The sequence below is a fragment of the Stylophora pistillata genome, chromosome 6 (genome assembly GCF_964205215.1).
Source record: "Stylophora pistillata chromosome 6, jaStyPist1.2, whole genome shotgun sequence".
NCBI classification, from domain to species: Eukaryota; Metazoa; Cnidaria; class Anthozoa; order Scleractinia; family Pocilloporidae; genus Stylophora; species Stylophora pistillata.
Window position 1 is genome coordinate 30,730,982 of NC_142524.1, and position 17,731 is coordinate 30,748,712.

General features: G+C 39.5%; 1 protein-coding gene and 1 pseudogene across 1 annotated transcript; one reads left to right on the top strand and one right to left on the bottom strand.

Moving 5' to 3' along the window:
* Positions 1-278: 278 nt before the first annotated feature.
* LOC111336598 (uncharacterized) lies at positions 279-17,184 on the top strand. The gene is made up of 9 exons (XM_088762513.1): positions 279-674; positions 1,064-1,255; positions 12,892-13,214; positions 13,293-13,366; positions 13,759-13,854; positions 14,474-14,566; positions 14,697-14,789; positions 15,871-15,940; positions 16,636-17,184. The coding sequence occupies exons 2-9, from the start codon at positions 1,158-1,160 to the stop codon at positions 16,962-16,964; spliced, it is 1,176 nt and encodes a 391-aa protein (XP_088618639.1). The 5' UTR covers positions 279-674; positions 1,064-1,157; the 3' UTR covers positions 16,965-17,184.
* On the bottom strand, positions 8,934-11,138 carry LOC148729365 (uncharacterized; annotated as a pseudogene).
* Positions 17,185-17,731: the final 547 nt, after the last annotated feature.

A 17,731-nucleotide genomic window follows, 5' to 3' on the forward strand; every position in this document is an offset into this window, starting at 1 on the left:
AGCGTCAATTATTTGGAAACTAACGTCTAATACGATAATAGTCCGCTTAAAATGTTATTCAAAAAGAAAGAAAGTTTTGCCGTTATTACAGAAGATGGGACTTTTTTTGTTCGTTTGTTCTGAGGACTTGTTTGTTAGATAATCTTGAAAGGATATTAAAAACAATAGACCCCATTTGGCGCGAAAACATGCTCGGATATTTGTCGGTCTGCGAGGAGCCAAAACTTTTTAGAAGGAGGATCTCATTTTCACCGGTACATACGATTTCTTTTAGTGCTCAAGGACTGGTCGAACAGTACTGGTCATACCGCCCGTAAGATGACTGTATGGCGTACCATGACGAAAGTCTGACTGTGCCTACCCCTGGACGGCACTATATCTACGCCCAAATGTATTACACCGATGCTGGCTGAGTCAAGGTTCTTGTGAACGGCAAAGCGATTAGAATGATACAACCATGGTTATAAATCATCTACTCTGAGCGCAGAATGGTTATGAATGGTTATGAATCCACTCTGAGCGCATGGTTAGGAATCTACTCTGAGCGCAGCTGGATTATTTCCTTTCAAAGCTGGCGATGTCATCTCAATATATGCCACCAATTAGATTGAAGTGTACCTGGAGAGCATTCATACTTACTTCGGTGCGCTTTTGATTTGAGTGGCACCTCCAAGGTAACCTTTCGTTACTTGGCTATCAAAGTACAAAAAAAAAAAAATGGTTGAGTTTTAGGCTGGGTGGTTTGTGCGAGTTATATAATGGTAGGAGATTGCTTTGACTTCTGTTGAGATAAGTATAAAACAAAAGACAAGAATGATACCAGCAGGATCTGAGGGTAGTCTTTGTGTATCACTGATTTGAGTTAACAAACTAAACGTAAATTTCAGCTTCCAGTGATTCCTAATTTGTGTACGTAACATTGACTGACTGTTTCTTAACCACTTACTCCTAAAAGAGATAGTGATATGAATACTTATCGGTTCAGAAGGACACTGTAGTTGGTGCTGTTCTGTCATATTGTAAAATCGTTTTTGAATTGACGCAGTTTTCACTCGCCCATCAGCACATCACAACAAAATACCATCGCCAGGGAGCTTTAATCTCAAGATCCCTCGCCAACGCGAGGCCTGGAAAAGAGCAAAGGCGCATGTCTCTCCATGGGTTTGGGTGACGTCAACAGGCCCAACCTTAAATTCATCGCCCTCAATCAGATTTTCCCAGTGCGCGAAGAAACTGGTGAAGTGAGCAAAGCGTGGTGAGTACATAAAAATTGTTGTTTTTTTAGGTGAGGAGAGTTATGCCTTATTATTTGGACCAAGGTTCAGTGATGTAGTTAAAACATTTCAGCTGACTCTGTTAGATATCTTAGAAGTATATCAGAAGCCGAAACTTTGTCGGTGTTGACATCCAGCATCAACAACTGGAAAGGAAATGAAACCAACTCGACCCCAAATAGAATAGGTAACCATTTTAAAACTCATGGATAGGAACACGTAGACGAATTTTTTCCCAGAGTAGGTAAAGATTTAGCAAGAGAAATGAATTGAGTTGGTGCCCTTTAGTCTAAGAACAAAGGCAGGGTTCAGGTTATTTTCTATTCGACGAACGTTAACGAGCAGATAGGTAAAACAATAAGACAAATCATCAAATGTTTCCACTTTCCGTTGTAAACTTGCTTTCCAATTCGAGGAATCTCGCCTTCACCGCATCCTTCTCATTGTTTGCTGAGGGTTAGAAAATGAAAATGAAATATGACGTGCCTTAGTCGTCCAAAGCTCATGTTTGTTTGAAAATGACGAATTGAAAGCAAAAATTATCGCTGTTCAAAGCAAATAGCTTTATCAGAAAACACTGTAAAAGCTTCAAAATCCCTTTAACAACCTCTCAATGCTTACCCATAGTATCACGCGACTATCAGTGATGGAGGAGTAGGCGAAGTAAAGAGAGGTAGTTAAAGAGCTGAAAAAAAATTACGATTTAAACAACTGTTTTTGACCGAGTACTCACTGAAACAAGTCGGGAAAGCTAGGTGAGTTTCATTCTTCGAAATTTGTTTACATTTTATGGAAGCCACATTATTTTATAGAAACGAAAAGTCGCATATAGAAACTTATGTGGCTGTCGTCACTTTCCTGAAAAATAGTCCTATGATATGTCAACCTGTGCTGCTAAACATCTTACAGTTATGAGTTTTACATCACCTAGAGTTATGGCGCAGTTTCTGGTACAACTGATGAACAGAAAGACAATGCATCGAATGTTTTCAAGCTTAGCTTTTAACTTGCTGAACAACTCAGGGAATTGCCCCACGCAGAGCAACCTTCCCAGAATCGGATATATAACCTTTGTTTGTTGAGGGTTGGTAAGTGAAAGACAAGTATCACGCGTTTAAGTCGCTCAAAGCACGTGTTTGCACAAGCAAGACGACTTTGAAGAAAAACATATCCCAATAGTTTGGTTAGAAATTGAAGATATTGTCCCGTTGTCAACTCTTCTTTACGCTTAGCCAAAGTAGCTTGCGACCAGCAGTGATGAATGAGCTGGAAAATGAGAGAAAGAGGAAAGTGACATGGTAACTAGAAGACTGAAACAATTACGCTGCTTTGACCGAGTGCTCGCTGAGATACTTTGGGAAAGCCTTTTGAGTTTCCTTATCTGAAGGGCGTTTTATGCCGTCGTCAAAATGAGAGCCTTCGATAGAAACCGAAAATTTTATGCAGAAACAACCCGCCTTGTGTCATATTGCGCTGAAAAAGTTTTATCGGCGTGAATATATTGAAAGCTCCTCTTAGCTGATTGTGAAGCCCATCAGGTAGAAAAATATCAGGGGAACCCGTCTTTGTCACCAATGGAACGCATTTTGTTTTCAAATTAAATTACGAGGTGCCCTCGCGTCAGTATTTTGCAACCACGTACGTCATTCAGACCTATAGAGGAGTTTGACCAGACTTAATGACATCATGAGTTAATTTTGATCGTTAATTCACCATAATATCAAGCTTCTTGAAGTTACTCTATTCTGCACGAAATGGCAGCATCACGTAAGTGATCATTAACCACAAACTGGCATGGATGTTCTAAGTGACCTTTATAAAAGAAGACGAAAGGAGTTTAATAATAAACTCGCTTCGTATTGGGATTTGACATTGGACTACATGTTTTGGCCTTCCAGGGGTTACTAAAGTTCTCGATTTATCAGCGCATTCTTTCCGCTCCCTCTCCTCTCTTCTTCTAAATAAATTTTTTGTTTTCTTAGCATTGAGTCGTGTTCATTTTTACCGCCCAATGCTTTTCGACTTCCGTTTGCTGGACTCCCGTTGACTGTTGCAGCTGCTTTGCTTTCATTTGTGAGCTCCAAAGATCATATTCGATTGGGATCTATCTTCTTCTCTCTGACAGATACTGTCTTGTAGTAATGAAAAAAAAAAAAAAAAAAAAAACAAGAAAAAACAAGAAAAGAATATTACCCCGCTCTCGTGATTTATAGCGGTAGTAGGACAGAGTGGAATCCAATTTGGCCTATAATCATACGAAAATCGATCCGATTTGTCAATCACGCGTATCACAAACCGAATTGGATATCACAAAGTCCTATTATGAATAAGTCATAGCCATTACAATTTCTGGTAAAAACAAATACATTTATTTAAAAAATATATCTCCAGTAGTGGCATCTTCTAAAGTAAAAAAATTCTTCTCTTTCGTAAAATTCCTCAGTTTTTTTAAAGTTAGTGGTTGTAGCTATGGTCCCTGTAATCAATTCTGTGATTGGTGGATATGGCAGGGTGGACTTAATATGATTGGCTGCTTTAACTGTCCGATTATTGGTGTCCGATTACAACCAACTGTCCGATTAGATCTCTAGGTAAAATAATCTAATATTAGCTAATGAAAATTAAAGCAGCTAATACACCACTCACATTTGAGGAAATTGTAATTGTTATGTCTGTTCACGTCGTTTGAAAGCTTTAGTTGCGCTCTCCTAGAACCCCAAAATTTTCTCTTTCCTCGATGAAAATCGATATCAGAAAAGACATTTTCTGAGAAAAAAGTGCAGAACCATACTAACTTCTTACTCAGAAAGGCTCTAGACCAGTTTTTATCTGTACTTGATCTTATACCATGGTTTCATTACAGGGATAAAGATAGCTAAAAAAAGTTAAATGAAGTAGAAAGAAAAGTCAGAGATGTAAACTAGTGTAGACACAGACTAAACCCAATAGTGATATACCTGGGTTACTTGATATCTTTCACTAGCTTCCTGTGACTTATCGCGTACATTTTAAGTTGTTACTATTAGAATATCTGCAGTTACATTCCATTTCTGGTCATCACCTACGTTCCTGTGAGCAGGGCCTCCCTAAGATCCCAAGAATTAATTTTAAGACCTTTGGTGATCGCGCCTTTGCCTGTTCCGGGCCACTTTAATTCTGTGGAACAAACTGCCGCTTGAAATTCGAAACAGTCAGAGTGTAGCCATTTTTAAGTCCAAGCTTAAGACACGTCTGTTCAAGCTGGCTTGTAATTTGTTTTTTAACATTTTTAATAGTTTTAACATTTTAAGATTTAAATCTTTTTCATATTTTATCGTTTAATCGTTCTGATATTTTTATAGAATATTTTGTAAATCGCTTTAGAATATTTTTATATTTTTAGTGCTTTAGAAATGTAAATTATTATTATTATTAGTAGTAGACGCTAAGCTGTTTTTTTGAAAATTTCCTGCGCCTTAGATAATCTTGAAAGGGTATTAAAGGCAATAACCTCCATACATGTCCAATACACCTAAACCGTTGCGATTCGTCTACGGTCATTGACGAATCGTTACACCGGATATCGAATCGTGCGCTAACATACCGGAAGTCGAGAGGCGTAAGTGATATGTGAAATTACGGTGGTATGCCGGAAGTCCAATCGTGCGTCAACATACCGGAAGTTGAGGGAGGAATATTTAGACTCCGATGTGTGGGATTAAAGGACGCTTCTGTGCCAATTTGTTTCTCAAGGATTGCAATAGAGCAGAATTACAAGTCGTGCGGTATCTCGTTCTGAAAAGAACATGATTTCACCTTTTTTCCGATTTGAGTCGAATCGAGTCGATCCGACAACATCTTCAACCCAATTTCACGGATACTTGCGGAGTATTTTCAAAGTGTCTTGCGAATCGACATCCGGTACGACGGCTCCTTATTTACTATGACGAGTCGTTCGATTCTGAATCGAATCGTGTGGATTCGACACCATCCTTAACCCACAGACACTTGTGGAATATTTTCAAAGTGTCTTGCGAATCGACATCCGATATGACTATTCGTCATTTATTGTGAGGAGTCGTTCGATTTGAGTCGAATCGTGTTGATTTGAAAACATCTTCAACCCCTCTTCAGAGACACTTGCGGAATATTTTTTAAATGTCTTGGAATTCGACACCCGGTATGACCTGTCGTCATTTACTAGCTGTGACGAGTCGTTCGATTCGAGTCGAATCTTGTCAATTCGACAAAATTTTCAGCCCCCAATTCAAAGACACTTGCGGAATATTTTCTAAGTGTCTTGCAAATCGACTTTCGGTATGCGTTTCAAGGGATGGTTAATCAGACTTCCGGTATCACGATAACCACTTAACTGCGAATCGACTTCCGGTAAAACGATTGGTCAACTACCTTTGACAATTTGCAAACGGTTTGGGTGTATTGGACAAACCTCTTCTGTGCCACCGTAATGATTACAAAAGCTGACGTTTCGAGCGTTAGCCCTTCGTTAGCCCTTAGCTCCGACGAAGGGCTAACGCTCGAAACGTCAGCTTTTGTAATCATTACGGTGGCCAATTTACCATTTCCACTTTGTTGATTTATCCAAATTATTTCGTTACTCCCACCGACGCAGCCCCAAACAGTTTCTTTCGAAACTATCAGCCTTTATTCTTCTGTGCCAATTTGTTTCTCACGGATTGCAATAGAGCAGAATTTCAATTCGTGTGGTACCTCGTTTTGAAAAGAACACGAACTCACTCTTTTTTCAATCTCACGCCTTACTGGTTTTCAGAACAGCAGGTTCTGGTACTCACTGAAATACGTCGGGAAAGCTATGTGGATTTCATTCTTCGAAATTTGTTTGCATTTTATGCCCTCGTCGTGAACAGCCCCAGACAGAAACCAAAAGTTTTAAATAGAAACTTGTGTGGCTGTCGTCACTTTGCTGCCAAATTCTGTGATATGTCAACATGTGCTGCCAAACATCTCAGAGTTAGGAGAATAGTAAAAACCTCTCTTCCTGCCGGGCAATTTTTCTTTTTGCATAATCTGATTAGCATAGTTAAGATAGACGATTCGGTGTCAAAAATTCGATATCGAATGGAAAGAAGTCTTGATCGAGTTTTTCACTGTGTGTGGCGCACCAAGAGTATTCAGCTTAGAGCTAATCAAATAAGTAATTGACGTTTTGGCCCGTTGGAAAGCTAACAAGTTGATAAATATCGGTAGAACTCGTCCTTGTCACCTGAGGAAAGCATATTTATAAGAGCCCCCAGGGGGGAGCTATGCAATAAAGTATGTATGTAAGTATGTATATTTACCTTAAAAAGTGTTGTTTTACCTCACGTAGAGTTATGGCGCAGCTTCTAGTACAACTGTTAAACAGAAAGACAATGCATCAAATGTTTTCATGCTTAGCTTTTAACTTACTGTACAACTCGGGGAATTTCCCCATGCACAGCAACCTTTCCAGAATCGGATATATAACCCTTTTTAGTTGAGGGCTGGTGAGTGAAAGACAAGTATCACGCGTTTAAGTCTCCCAAAGCACGCGTTTGCGCGAGCTGGAAGAATTTGAAACCAAAACATATCGCAACGGTTTGGTTAGAAATTAAAGATGTCTCATCGTGAACTTTTCTATATGCTTAGCCAAAGTAGCGTGCGACCAGCAGTGATGGATGAGCGAGCAAATTAGAGGAAGAGGAGAGTGACATGGTAACTAGAAGACTAAAACAATTTCGCTGCTTTGACCGAGTGCTCGCTGAGATGCTTTGGGAAAGCTTTATGAGTTTCCTTATTTGAATCGCGTTTTATGCTCTCGTCAAACTGAAAGCCCTCGTTAGAAACCGAAAATTTTATGCAGAAGTAACCCGCTTTGTGTCATATTGCGCTGCTGAAAGTTATATCGGCGTGAATATATTGAAAGCTCCTCTTGGCTGATTGTGAAGCCTAGTTGGTAAAAAGATAACAGAGGAACCCGTCTTTGTCACTAATGGAACGCATTTTGTTTTCAAAGTTACGAGGTGCCCTCGCGTCAGTATTTTGCAACCATTTACGTCATTCAGATCTATACAGGAGTTTTGACCAAATTCAATGACATTATGGGTTAATTTGATCGTTAATTTACCATAATATTAAGGTTCTTGAAGTTACTCCAACGTGATCGAAATGGCAACATCACGTAAGAGATCATTAAGCACATACTTGCATGAATTTTCTAAACGACCTTTATAAAAGAAGACGAAAGGCATTTAACAATAAACTCGCTGCGTATTGGGGTTTGACACTGGACTACATGTTTTGGCCTTCCAGGGGATGCTAAAGTTTGAAATTTGTCGGCGCATTACCGCTCTCTCTCCTCTCTTCTTCTAAATAAATTTTTTGTTTTCTTAGCACTGAATCATGTTCATTCATTCCGCTCAATGCTTTTCGACTTCCGTTTGCTGGACCCTCGTTGACTGTTGCAGCTGCTTTTTCCCTTCATTTGTGAGCCCCAAAGATCATATTCGATTGGATCCATCTTCTCCTCTCTGACAGACACTGTCTTGTAGTAATGAAAAAAAAAAAAAAAAGAAAAGAATATTACCCCGCTCTCGTGATTTTTAACGGTAATAGGAACGAGTGAAGTCCAATTCGGTCTGTAATCATACGAAAATCGATCTGATTTGTCAATCACGAGTATGGTTAAAGACCGAATTGGATAACAGAAAGTCCTATTATGAATAGATCATAGCCATTACAATTTCTAGTAAAACAAATGCATTTATTTAAAAAATATATCTCCAGTAGTGACATCCTCTAAAGTAAAAAATTCTTCCCTTTCGTAAAATTCCTCAGTTTTTTTAAAGTTAGTGGTTGTAGCTATGGTCCCTGTAATCAATTCTGTGATTGGTGGATATGGTAGGGTGGACTTAATATGATTGGCTGCTTTAACTGTCCAATTATAGGTGTCCGATTACAACCAACTGTCCGATTAGATCTCTTGCTAAAATAATCTAATATTAGCTAATGAAAATTAAAGCAGCTAATACACCACTCACATTTTAGGAAATTGTAATTTTTATGTCCGTTCACGTCGTTTGAAGGCTTTAGTTGCGCTCCCCTAGAACCCCAAAATTTTCTCTTTCCTCGATGAAAATCGCTATCAGAAAAGACATTTTCTGTGAAAAAAGTGCAGAACCATACTAACTTCTTATTCAGAAAAGCTCTAGATCAGTTTTTATTTGTACTTGATCTTATTCCATGGTTTCATTACAGAGATAAAGATAGCTAAAAAAAAGTTAAATGTAGTAGAAAGAAAAGTCAGAGATGTAAACTAGTGTAGACACAGACTAAACCCAATAGTGATATACCTGGGTTACTTGATATCTTTCACTGGCTTCCTGCGACTTATCGCGTTCATTTTAAGTTGTTACTCTTACTTTATAAATATCTTAACATTCAAGGTCCACAATTCATTCAAGAACATCTGCAGCCACATTCCATTTCTGGTCATCACCTACGTTCCTGTGACCAGGGCCTCCCCAAGAATTAATTTTAAGACCTTTGGTGATCGCGCCTTTGCCAGTTCCGAGCCACTTTAATCCTGTGGAACAAACTGCTGCTTGAAATTCGAAACAGTCAGAGTGTAGCTAATTTTAAGTTCAAGCTTAAGACGCGTCAGTTCAAGCTGGCTTGTAATTTGTTTTAACATTTTTAATAGTTTTAATATTTTAAGATTTTAATATTTTTCATATTTTATCGTTTAATCGTTCTTATATTTTTATAGAATATTTTGTAAATCACTTTAGAATACTTTTATATATTTAGTGCTTTAGAAATATAAATTATTATCGCAGAGAAATCAACTGAATTCTACACTCTAACCAGGCAGCACGGGGCGAAAACCGTAACCTGTGAGCCATAGAGTAAAAAATAAATGTACATTAACTAATCCTTAAAAGCTTTTCCGTTGTGTCTACGGTCCTCCTTCTAACAGGAACTCAAACTGCCACCTTGAAAGTCCGGGCAATATTCAGCGTGCCCGAGAGCACTGCCCTCTGCATCTTTCGCAGTACGTCTGTGCTTCTGCCTCCCACCAGCTCGCGCATCATGACATCCAGCTCCCTTGACCACCCCCCGAGGGCATCCATAATGATGTTATATTGCTTCACCTCGTAGCCTGGGAACTGCTGCCTTAGTTCCCAGCGAAGGGGTTCGTACTTCAGTGTCTTCTCTTCATCCTTTCTTGTCCGATTGTTGACCCACGGGCAGCTCATTTCCAGCGTCACAACTCTCTTGCATATATGATTTACAATGCGTGCATCCATCCTATTGCTTCTGACCTCTTGTTGATCAGCATATATAGGGACATCCCAATAAGCTTTAACATTCTCTGACTCCTACACGGGCTTCGGCTTGTCGGATGAGTACCAGGGTGGTATCTCGTCTATAAATCCCTCATCATACAACAGTTCGTAAAACAGTACCTTCAGTGCTGCGTCGTGTCTAGAGAGATACTTGCTCTGGGCCAGCGCACTGCATCCTGACAAGATATGAGCCACACTCTCTGGAGCCTTGCCGCATAATCTGCACCTCACCTCGCCTTCCCCGCTTGTGTGGGTCTTCTGACTCGTGTATACTTGCGTTGGCAATAGCTGCTCGTATAGCTTCACGAGTCCAGCAATTGTGTGTGATGGGCAGTTCTTCCACTCTGTGAGCCACCAGAAACACCCATCGGCACTCAAACTCTCATCCTCCAGCCTAGTAGTCACTAGACGCCCTTGCCATCGTTGGTTTCTGATCTCATCCTCTAACTTCTCAATTTGTCACCTCCGCACCTCTTTCTTGATCCCTTGCGCGTGTTCCAAATCCAACTCCAGCCCCAACTTCTCCACGCACTTAGCCGCTTCTTTAAAAATTGACCTACGCCCAATCCTTTCCGCTTGCTCTTCAAACTCCCGTACCATTCCCAGTGCACGATCTTCATTACCATGGAGTCTGACTGTATCCTTGATTTTTGTGGCTTTGTACTCCATTTCAACAGAGCGCAATCCCCGCCCTCCTTTACTTCTTAGCATATACAACAATGCATTCGAACTACATGGGTGTCTACCCCCACTCTCAACAACAATCTTGCGCGCTTCCCTATCGATCTGCTTAAGTTCCATCACCGGCCACTGTTGTGTCCACATAAGATATCCAAGAACAGGCAATGCAAACTGATTTAACGCTACCACCCGATTGTAATCGGACAAGGGACTTGTCCAAATAACTGACAATCGTCTGAGATACTCTCTTGCTGCACACTCCAGGACCAACTTATCCTCCTACCTAACACTCTCAAGTAAGTACTCCAAGGAACTCGTACCGCTCACCATCATCAAGACATGGTATTCTAGTCAACTCCACAACTCTCCCCCTTGAGACAGGAGTCACTTGTACCCCCCTTTTCACATGGGCCACCGTACACATCTTTAGGTTCCACTGAAGCCCCACATCCTCCATAGATGACTTAACCATCTTCATAACTCGTTCAAGCTTACTCTCCGATGCAGCGAAGATCTTGATATCATCAATATACAAGAGTCCCGTAACCTTGCTGTTAATAGGTTTGTACATCCGGTATCCTTCAGCGGCTCTGATCTTCCATGCCACTGGGTTCAAGCATACAGTGAACAGCCTCGGGCACAATGCATTCCCCTGTGGTAACCCTCTGTTGACCTTAATCCTTTCGGAGGTCTGTCTCCCTTCCCTTGTGATCGCCACTACCTTTGTGTTCCAACTCTTACACAGTTTAGCAATGACTTTACACAACCATGTGGGAAACCTGTGTAACGTCATCACCCCATTCAACCAACTGTGATCTACAGAATCGTACGCCTTTTTACCATCAATCCAGGCCATGGATTCTTTGGTGATCGCGCCGTTGCCCGTTCCGAGCCACTTTAATCCTGTGGAACGAACTGCCGCTTGAAATTCGAAACAGTCAGAGTGTAACTAATTTTAAGTTCAAGCTTAAGACGCGTCAGTTCAAGCTGGCTTGCAATTTGTTTTAACATTTGTAATAGTTTTAATATTTTAAGATTTTAATATTTTAAGATTTTAATATTTTTCATATTTTATCGTTTAATCGTTCTTATATTTTTATAGAATATTTTGTAAATCGCTTTAGAATACTTTTATATATTTAGTGCTTTAGAAATGTAAATTATCATCATTATTATTATTATTATTATTATAAGTACACGCTAAGCTATTTGTGAAAATTTCCCGCACCTTAGATAATCTTGAAAGGGTATTAAAGACAATGACCTCCTTACATGTCCAATACACCTAAACCGTTGCGATTCGTCTACGGTCATTGACGAATCTTCACACCGGAAGTCGAATCGTGCGTTAACATACCGGAAGTCGAGAGGCGTAAGTGATATGTGAAATTACGGTGGTATGCCGGAAGTCCAATCGTGCGTCAACATACCGGAAGTTGAGGGGCGCGTACGTAAGCAATGAGGGAAAATGAGTGGCATAGTAGGAGAACGTGACAACATGAACCTTCCACGTTCTTAAAGCGTGAAACGGCCGGAAGTCTATGATCAGAATATTATGAACAATACAAAGTAGAAAATGGTGACGAATCGACACGACTCGGCTCGAATCGAACGACTCGTCACAATAAATGACGACCCGTCATACCGGATGTCGATTTGTAAGACACTTAGAAAAAATATTCCACAAGTGTCTGTGAAGGGGGGTTGAAGATGTTGTTAAATCGATACGACTAGACTCGAATCGAACGACTCGTCACAGTAAATGACGACGCGTCATACCGGATGTCGATTCGCCAGACACTTTGGGGAAGCTTTTTGAGTTTCCTAACCTTAATCGTGTTTTATGCCCCCGTCAAACTGACAACCTTCGATAGAAACAGAAAATTTTATGTAGATACAACCTACATTGTGTCATATTGCGCTGCTGAAAGTTTTAGCGGTGTGAATATATTAAAGCTCCTTTTGGCTGATTATGAAGCCCAGAAGGCAGAAAAATATCAGAGGAACCCGTTCTTGTCACCGAGGGGACGCATTTTGTTCTCAAACAACGAGGTGCCCTTGCATCAATATTTTGCGACCATTTACGTCATTCAGAGCTGTTAAGGATTACACTGTCCGATCAAAACTCTATAGGATAATTAGTGAAAGATAAAGCAGCTAATACACCAGTCACATTTGAGGGAATTGCAATTGTTACGATTAATAAGATCATAAATCTGTTCAGGATGGTAAAAGATAAATATTTCAAAGCTTGTTGATTATTTTCCCAAAGGCTCGTCATTTGAAAGCTTTACTCGTGCTCCCCTAAATACCCATAAATTTTGTCTCTTTCCTCGATAAAAATCGATCTCAGAAAAAACATTTCCTCGAAGAAGGTGCAGAACCATGTTTACTTTTTTCTCGGAATAAATTTCCAGGTTTTTATAAATACTTGATCCTATAACCATGGTTTTATTTCAGAGATAAAGATGGCGAAGAAAATAAGATATAGTTAAATGAAAAGTCATAGATGTAAACTGGTGTAGACACAAACTAAACCCAACAGTGATAAACCTGGGTTAATTATTTGATCTCTTTTAAAAGTACTCACTTCTCGAAACACTTCACAGGAAGTCATCCAAAATGCACAGGACGATTGTACGAGCCTTACGCAATATATGCCGTGAAGAGGGCGAGTTGCCTACAGACAAAGCTATAATTCTGGAATCATATGAGGAACACGCTGAAGACCACAATCAGGCCGAAAGTGTAGAAGTCTCAAGAATCTTGCAAGAGGACCTAGAACGCATAAAACCAAGCAAGCCACAGTCCAACCATCGTCTATTGTGGCCAGCTATTGTCACGTGTTTGATTTTGATCACTGCCCTCCTTGTGGGTCTGCTGATATTGTCCAAGAAACTAAGTCAAGGGTGTGGATGTTTAGAAGAAAGAGGTCAGTTTTCCATAACTTTTTTGCAATTCCTGATATTTTACTCTTAAGCCTAAACTTAAAAACCTGTTTCTATTTTAGGGCCTCAACGCCTTAAAAGTCAACCACCCAGTGGGATTTCGCCAGTGGAGGATGGGACAAATATATCTGACTTGGTAAAAACAAGATAACAACCGATGAGAAAGTGCTTCTTTTTACTATGAATTGAATGGAGAACTCAGGAGCATAGTTAGGATTTTTCAAAGAGTGGGGGATGGGGTGGGGTGAGGAGAGGTCTAAGTTAGGAATTTCCGTCAGGTGGATTATACCGCTGCTTTTCCCATCATTGGGCTCATATTTTGCTATTGGTGCAAAAGTTAAACAGGACAGGCTCCTTTTTGTATGTAAATAATGAATTTGTTTAAGTTACTGAACAATAATACAAGGAGTTTACACTTAGGGCTACTCATTTAATTCACCATCCCTAACAGAGTGTAAGCTTTCACCTGAAAGAAAAAAAAAAAAACGCGGAGCGAAGTTTTGCTTTGTATCTTTACCTTCCTGTTAGGTTAAAAGCATCAACTCTGATTTGAACTCTCTGAGGGCAGCAATTGATGGAACAAAGAGCGACCTGACCGCAAAATTGAATAGCACTATATCAACGGTAAAGATTTGTTTCTTACCTCATGGATACTAGAAATGTCTTTTGGTTATAATGAATTTCCTATGTTTAAGGGTTACAATGAATAAACTTGGACTTTTCAAGGAGAGTTTCTCGCTCTTTCATGTCGTGAAAACCTCTTTTAATTTGAATAGCATTTATCTCACGCTTTTCCATTTAACTTACTGTTAATTTTACTCATTTTTGACGGAGTAAATAACACATGGCACAGCCAATCAGATAACTGCATTTGCGATAGAACGCTGCAGACGCTCGTAAATTGTTTCTAATACCAAGGATGAGGAAGATGACCGGAGACTATTGAAACTGTAAACTTATGCCTGAATAAAAATTCCAAAAAACGAACAATGCTGAAGGAATAAAAGGGGTGATTTTCTAAAGAAACTGTCGTAAGGCATCGGTTGGAGTAACATGGCAATTTTGGCTTTATCAACGGAGTTGATATTGTAAACTGGCAAACATTAAGAGAATCGAGGCTGACGTTTCGAGCGTTAGCCCTTCGTCAGGGCGAAAGACGAAGGGATAACGCTGGAAACGTCAGCTTTAAAACTCTGTAATGCTGAGCGAAGTTATGCTTTGTATCTTTATCTTCGTATGTTAGATTGAAAAATTCAACTCTGATTTGAACGATATGAAGGCGGCAGTGGATGGAACAAAGAACGATCTCGGCAACTTGAATACGACTATAACAAAGGTAAAATTGTTAATGTTTCTTGATTAATAGAATGTAGAAATTTATTTTGAAACAGACAATTTTTCTATGGTCAAGGGTTAGACATATTAAATTGACAATTTTTGTTTTGTATTTTTTATCTTCATATTAGATTAAAAACCTCAACTCTGATTTGATCGATGTGAAGGCTGCTTTGGATGGAACGAAAAACGACCTTGCCGACCTGAACAGTACTGTTGAAAAGGTGAAGATCTGACCGATATCAATACAATGAATACTGTAGGTACTATAATAAAGACCCAACCGGGACCCTTCGAAAGAAGATTCGTGAATAGCTTTGAAACGAGAGTCTCTCTAGTAAGGACGAGTTGATATTAAAATTTAGCAACCGTTAAGAGTATCAAAGTTAAATAAAAAGGTTTCGAGCGTTAGCCCTTCGCCAGAACGACAGAGGAAGGGATAACGCTCAGAAACTTTAGCTTTAAAACTCTTTAATGCTCTTTTGCTCAAACTGCCAATTGCCAATTTGACTAAAATCTAGTAAAAAAAGCAGTAAATGGATAAAGAAGTGCTCAGTGTCGTAAACGAGCGTGCTTTCACGACCATCATTCCTGATATACGACAAAAATAAAGAAAAATTTTCTTAGGGTAAAGAATAAATAATGTTTATCGTGACTATTCATCTACTAAGTCCGATTTGATCACACGATTGAACCCGACCGGGACTCTTCGAAAGAAGATTCGTGAATAGCTTTTAAACGAGAGTCTCTCTAGTAAGGACGACGGTTCGTTTTACTTTTAGTGAAATTCTGATCATTCATCTCCGAGTCCGCATGGGTACCTCAACTTGCCATGGAATGAAGGGAATGTCACAGCAAATTGGACAAAGTTAAAACAAAGGAAAAGATGACTGTTGATTGTTGTCTGAGAAAATTGGTTGTTTTCGGTCGAAAATCTCTACGTAAAGTTCGTTATTCATCCCTGCTTATGACGGGCCACTTGCTAATCCAGGGTCAGGGGGCATACACACCCATCTTACCTCTTCCTGCCACAGAAACCTTAGATGATTTATTGGTAATTAAGCGCTAAGGGGCCTCTAACACTTTTGTACTGACCTTCAAAGTCAAGTTTATATCATCCTGAAACCTATGTTCGGTTGCAGTTTTGGTTTTAGATTTTCGAGCAACTATAACATCGCTTACGAAATTGTCTGAGCATGGGCAGGTAGAGGAGAGTTTCTGCGGTACTTGGTGTATCACTAAAGCTTCATAGTGTAAATTTAATCCAGTCAACAATGACCAACAACGACGATTTTCTGTCAACAGGGACGAGATAAGCCGTCCGCTCATATTGGGTCCCTAACCAACTGTCGGAAGATCTACAAAGCAAACACAGGTATTTTTTGTCTTATTTAGACGGTCGGTTAGTATCATAGCGTCTGGGTATCGTAAAGGAAGTTCAAAATATCCGTTTTACTTCTGGAAATGTTAATGATTACCTTCATTAGAGTAAAAAAGGAAAATTTTCCCAAATACGGAAAAAAACTTTACATCGCAAAATGTACGCACCATAAGTTTTAAAGCTTTGGTGTACAGAACTAACAAAAGGAAAATTGACATTATTAGAGAAATACACTATTTTGAAGATATAATAATGTCATGATCCCCGAAATACGTTTTGTTCGCAAGTGATTGGTCTAAGTGCATTGCGTGTCCGAATATTCTTCGGATAAATCTGAGAAATATCCGTTGATTTCCCCCCACGGTATTTGGAAACTGCCGTCTAATACAACAATAGTCCGCTTAAAATGTTATTCAAGAAAAAAAAAATTTTACCGTTATTACAGAAGACGAGACTTTTTTGTTCGTTTGTTCTGAGAACTTGTTTGCTCTGTAATATAATCATCCTCCGTAGTACACGCTTAGCTGTTTGTGAACTTTTTCCCGCGCTTTATATAATTTTGGAAGGATATTTAAGACAATAGCCAACATTTGGCGCGAAAATAAGCTCGGATATTTGTCAGTCTGCGAGAAGGGAAAAGCTTTTTGAGGGAGGATCTCATTTTCATCTGTACATATGATTTCTTCCAGTGCTCAAAGACTGGTCGACTAGTACGAACTACAGTCATCTAGCGGGCGGTATGACGTACCATGATGGAAATCTGACTGTGCCTACCCCTGGACGGTACTATATCTACGCCCAAATTTATTACCGTAAGTGTGACAGAGTCGCGGTTCGTGTGAATGGCGATATGATTACGATGATACAACCACAGGCTAGAATAAAGAGTGGAGTTACTCTGAACGCAGCTGGATTATTTCAACTCAAAGCTGGCGATGTCATCTCGCTGTATGCCGCCCGTGAGATTGAAGTCTTCCTAGAGAGAAGACATACTTACTTCGGCGCGTTTTTGATTTGAGCGGCACCTCCGAGGTTACCATCCGTTACTTGGCTATCATAGTCATAAATACTAACTCGTAGCCCTTAATGTTATTAGAAACAAGGAATGCCAAGCGCTATTTCTTAGTTTGGTATTTGGTTAGTTGGTTTGTAAGAGATACACAATGCTAGGAGATTGCTACATAGCTTTGGCTTCTGCGGTGATAAGTATGAAATAAAAGACGAGGATGGTACCTGTATGATCTGAGAGTAGTCTTTGTGTATCACTGATTCAGAGTAAACAAACTACAGGGAAATTCCAGTTTCCATTGATTTCCTGAGTCGTGTAACACTGACTGATCATTCTTAACCATTATTCTACTTAAAGAGACTAAAAGAGATAATAATATGAACTCTTATTGAAGTAGTCAGTGATAAGGGAAGAGAAAAATATCAATCTGGGGAAATTGTTTGATCTAACATTGACTTCTAATTTCTTAAATCATAAGGAGGCTACAACACTTAGTTCAGAGAATTCATATTTAAATCTTAGAAAAAAAAAGGATTAAAAAAAAATCGAGGAATGAAGCACGCTCACTTTACTTGGAAACTGAATTTCATTTCATATTATTAGGCATCCTTTTTGAAATTCTATTTTAAAAATAGGCCGAAAAAAGAAACGGTCTTTCAAATCGAGCTTGGAGAGCTCATGTATGTAGCTGGGAATAATTTCACGTCTAAACTCCAAGCAGAAACGTCAGTTAAGTTTAAACTATCCATTATAATAAGGTTCCTTTGTTGATCCCA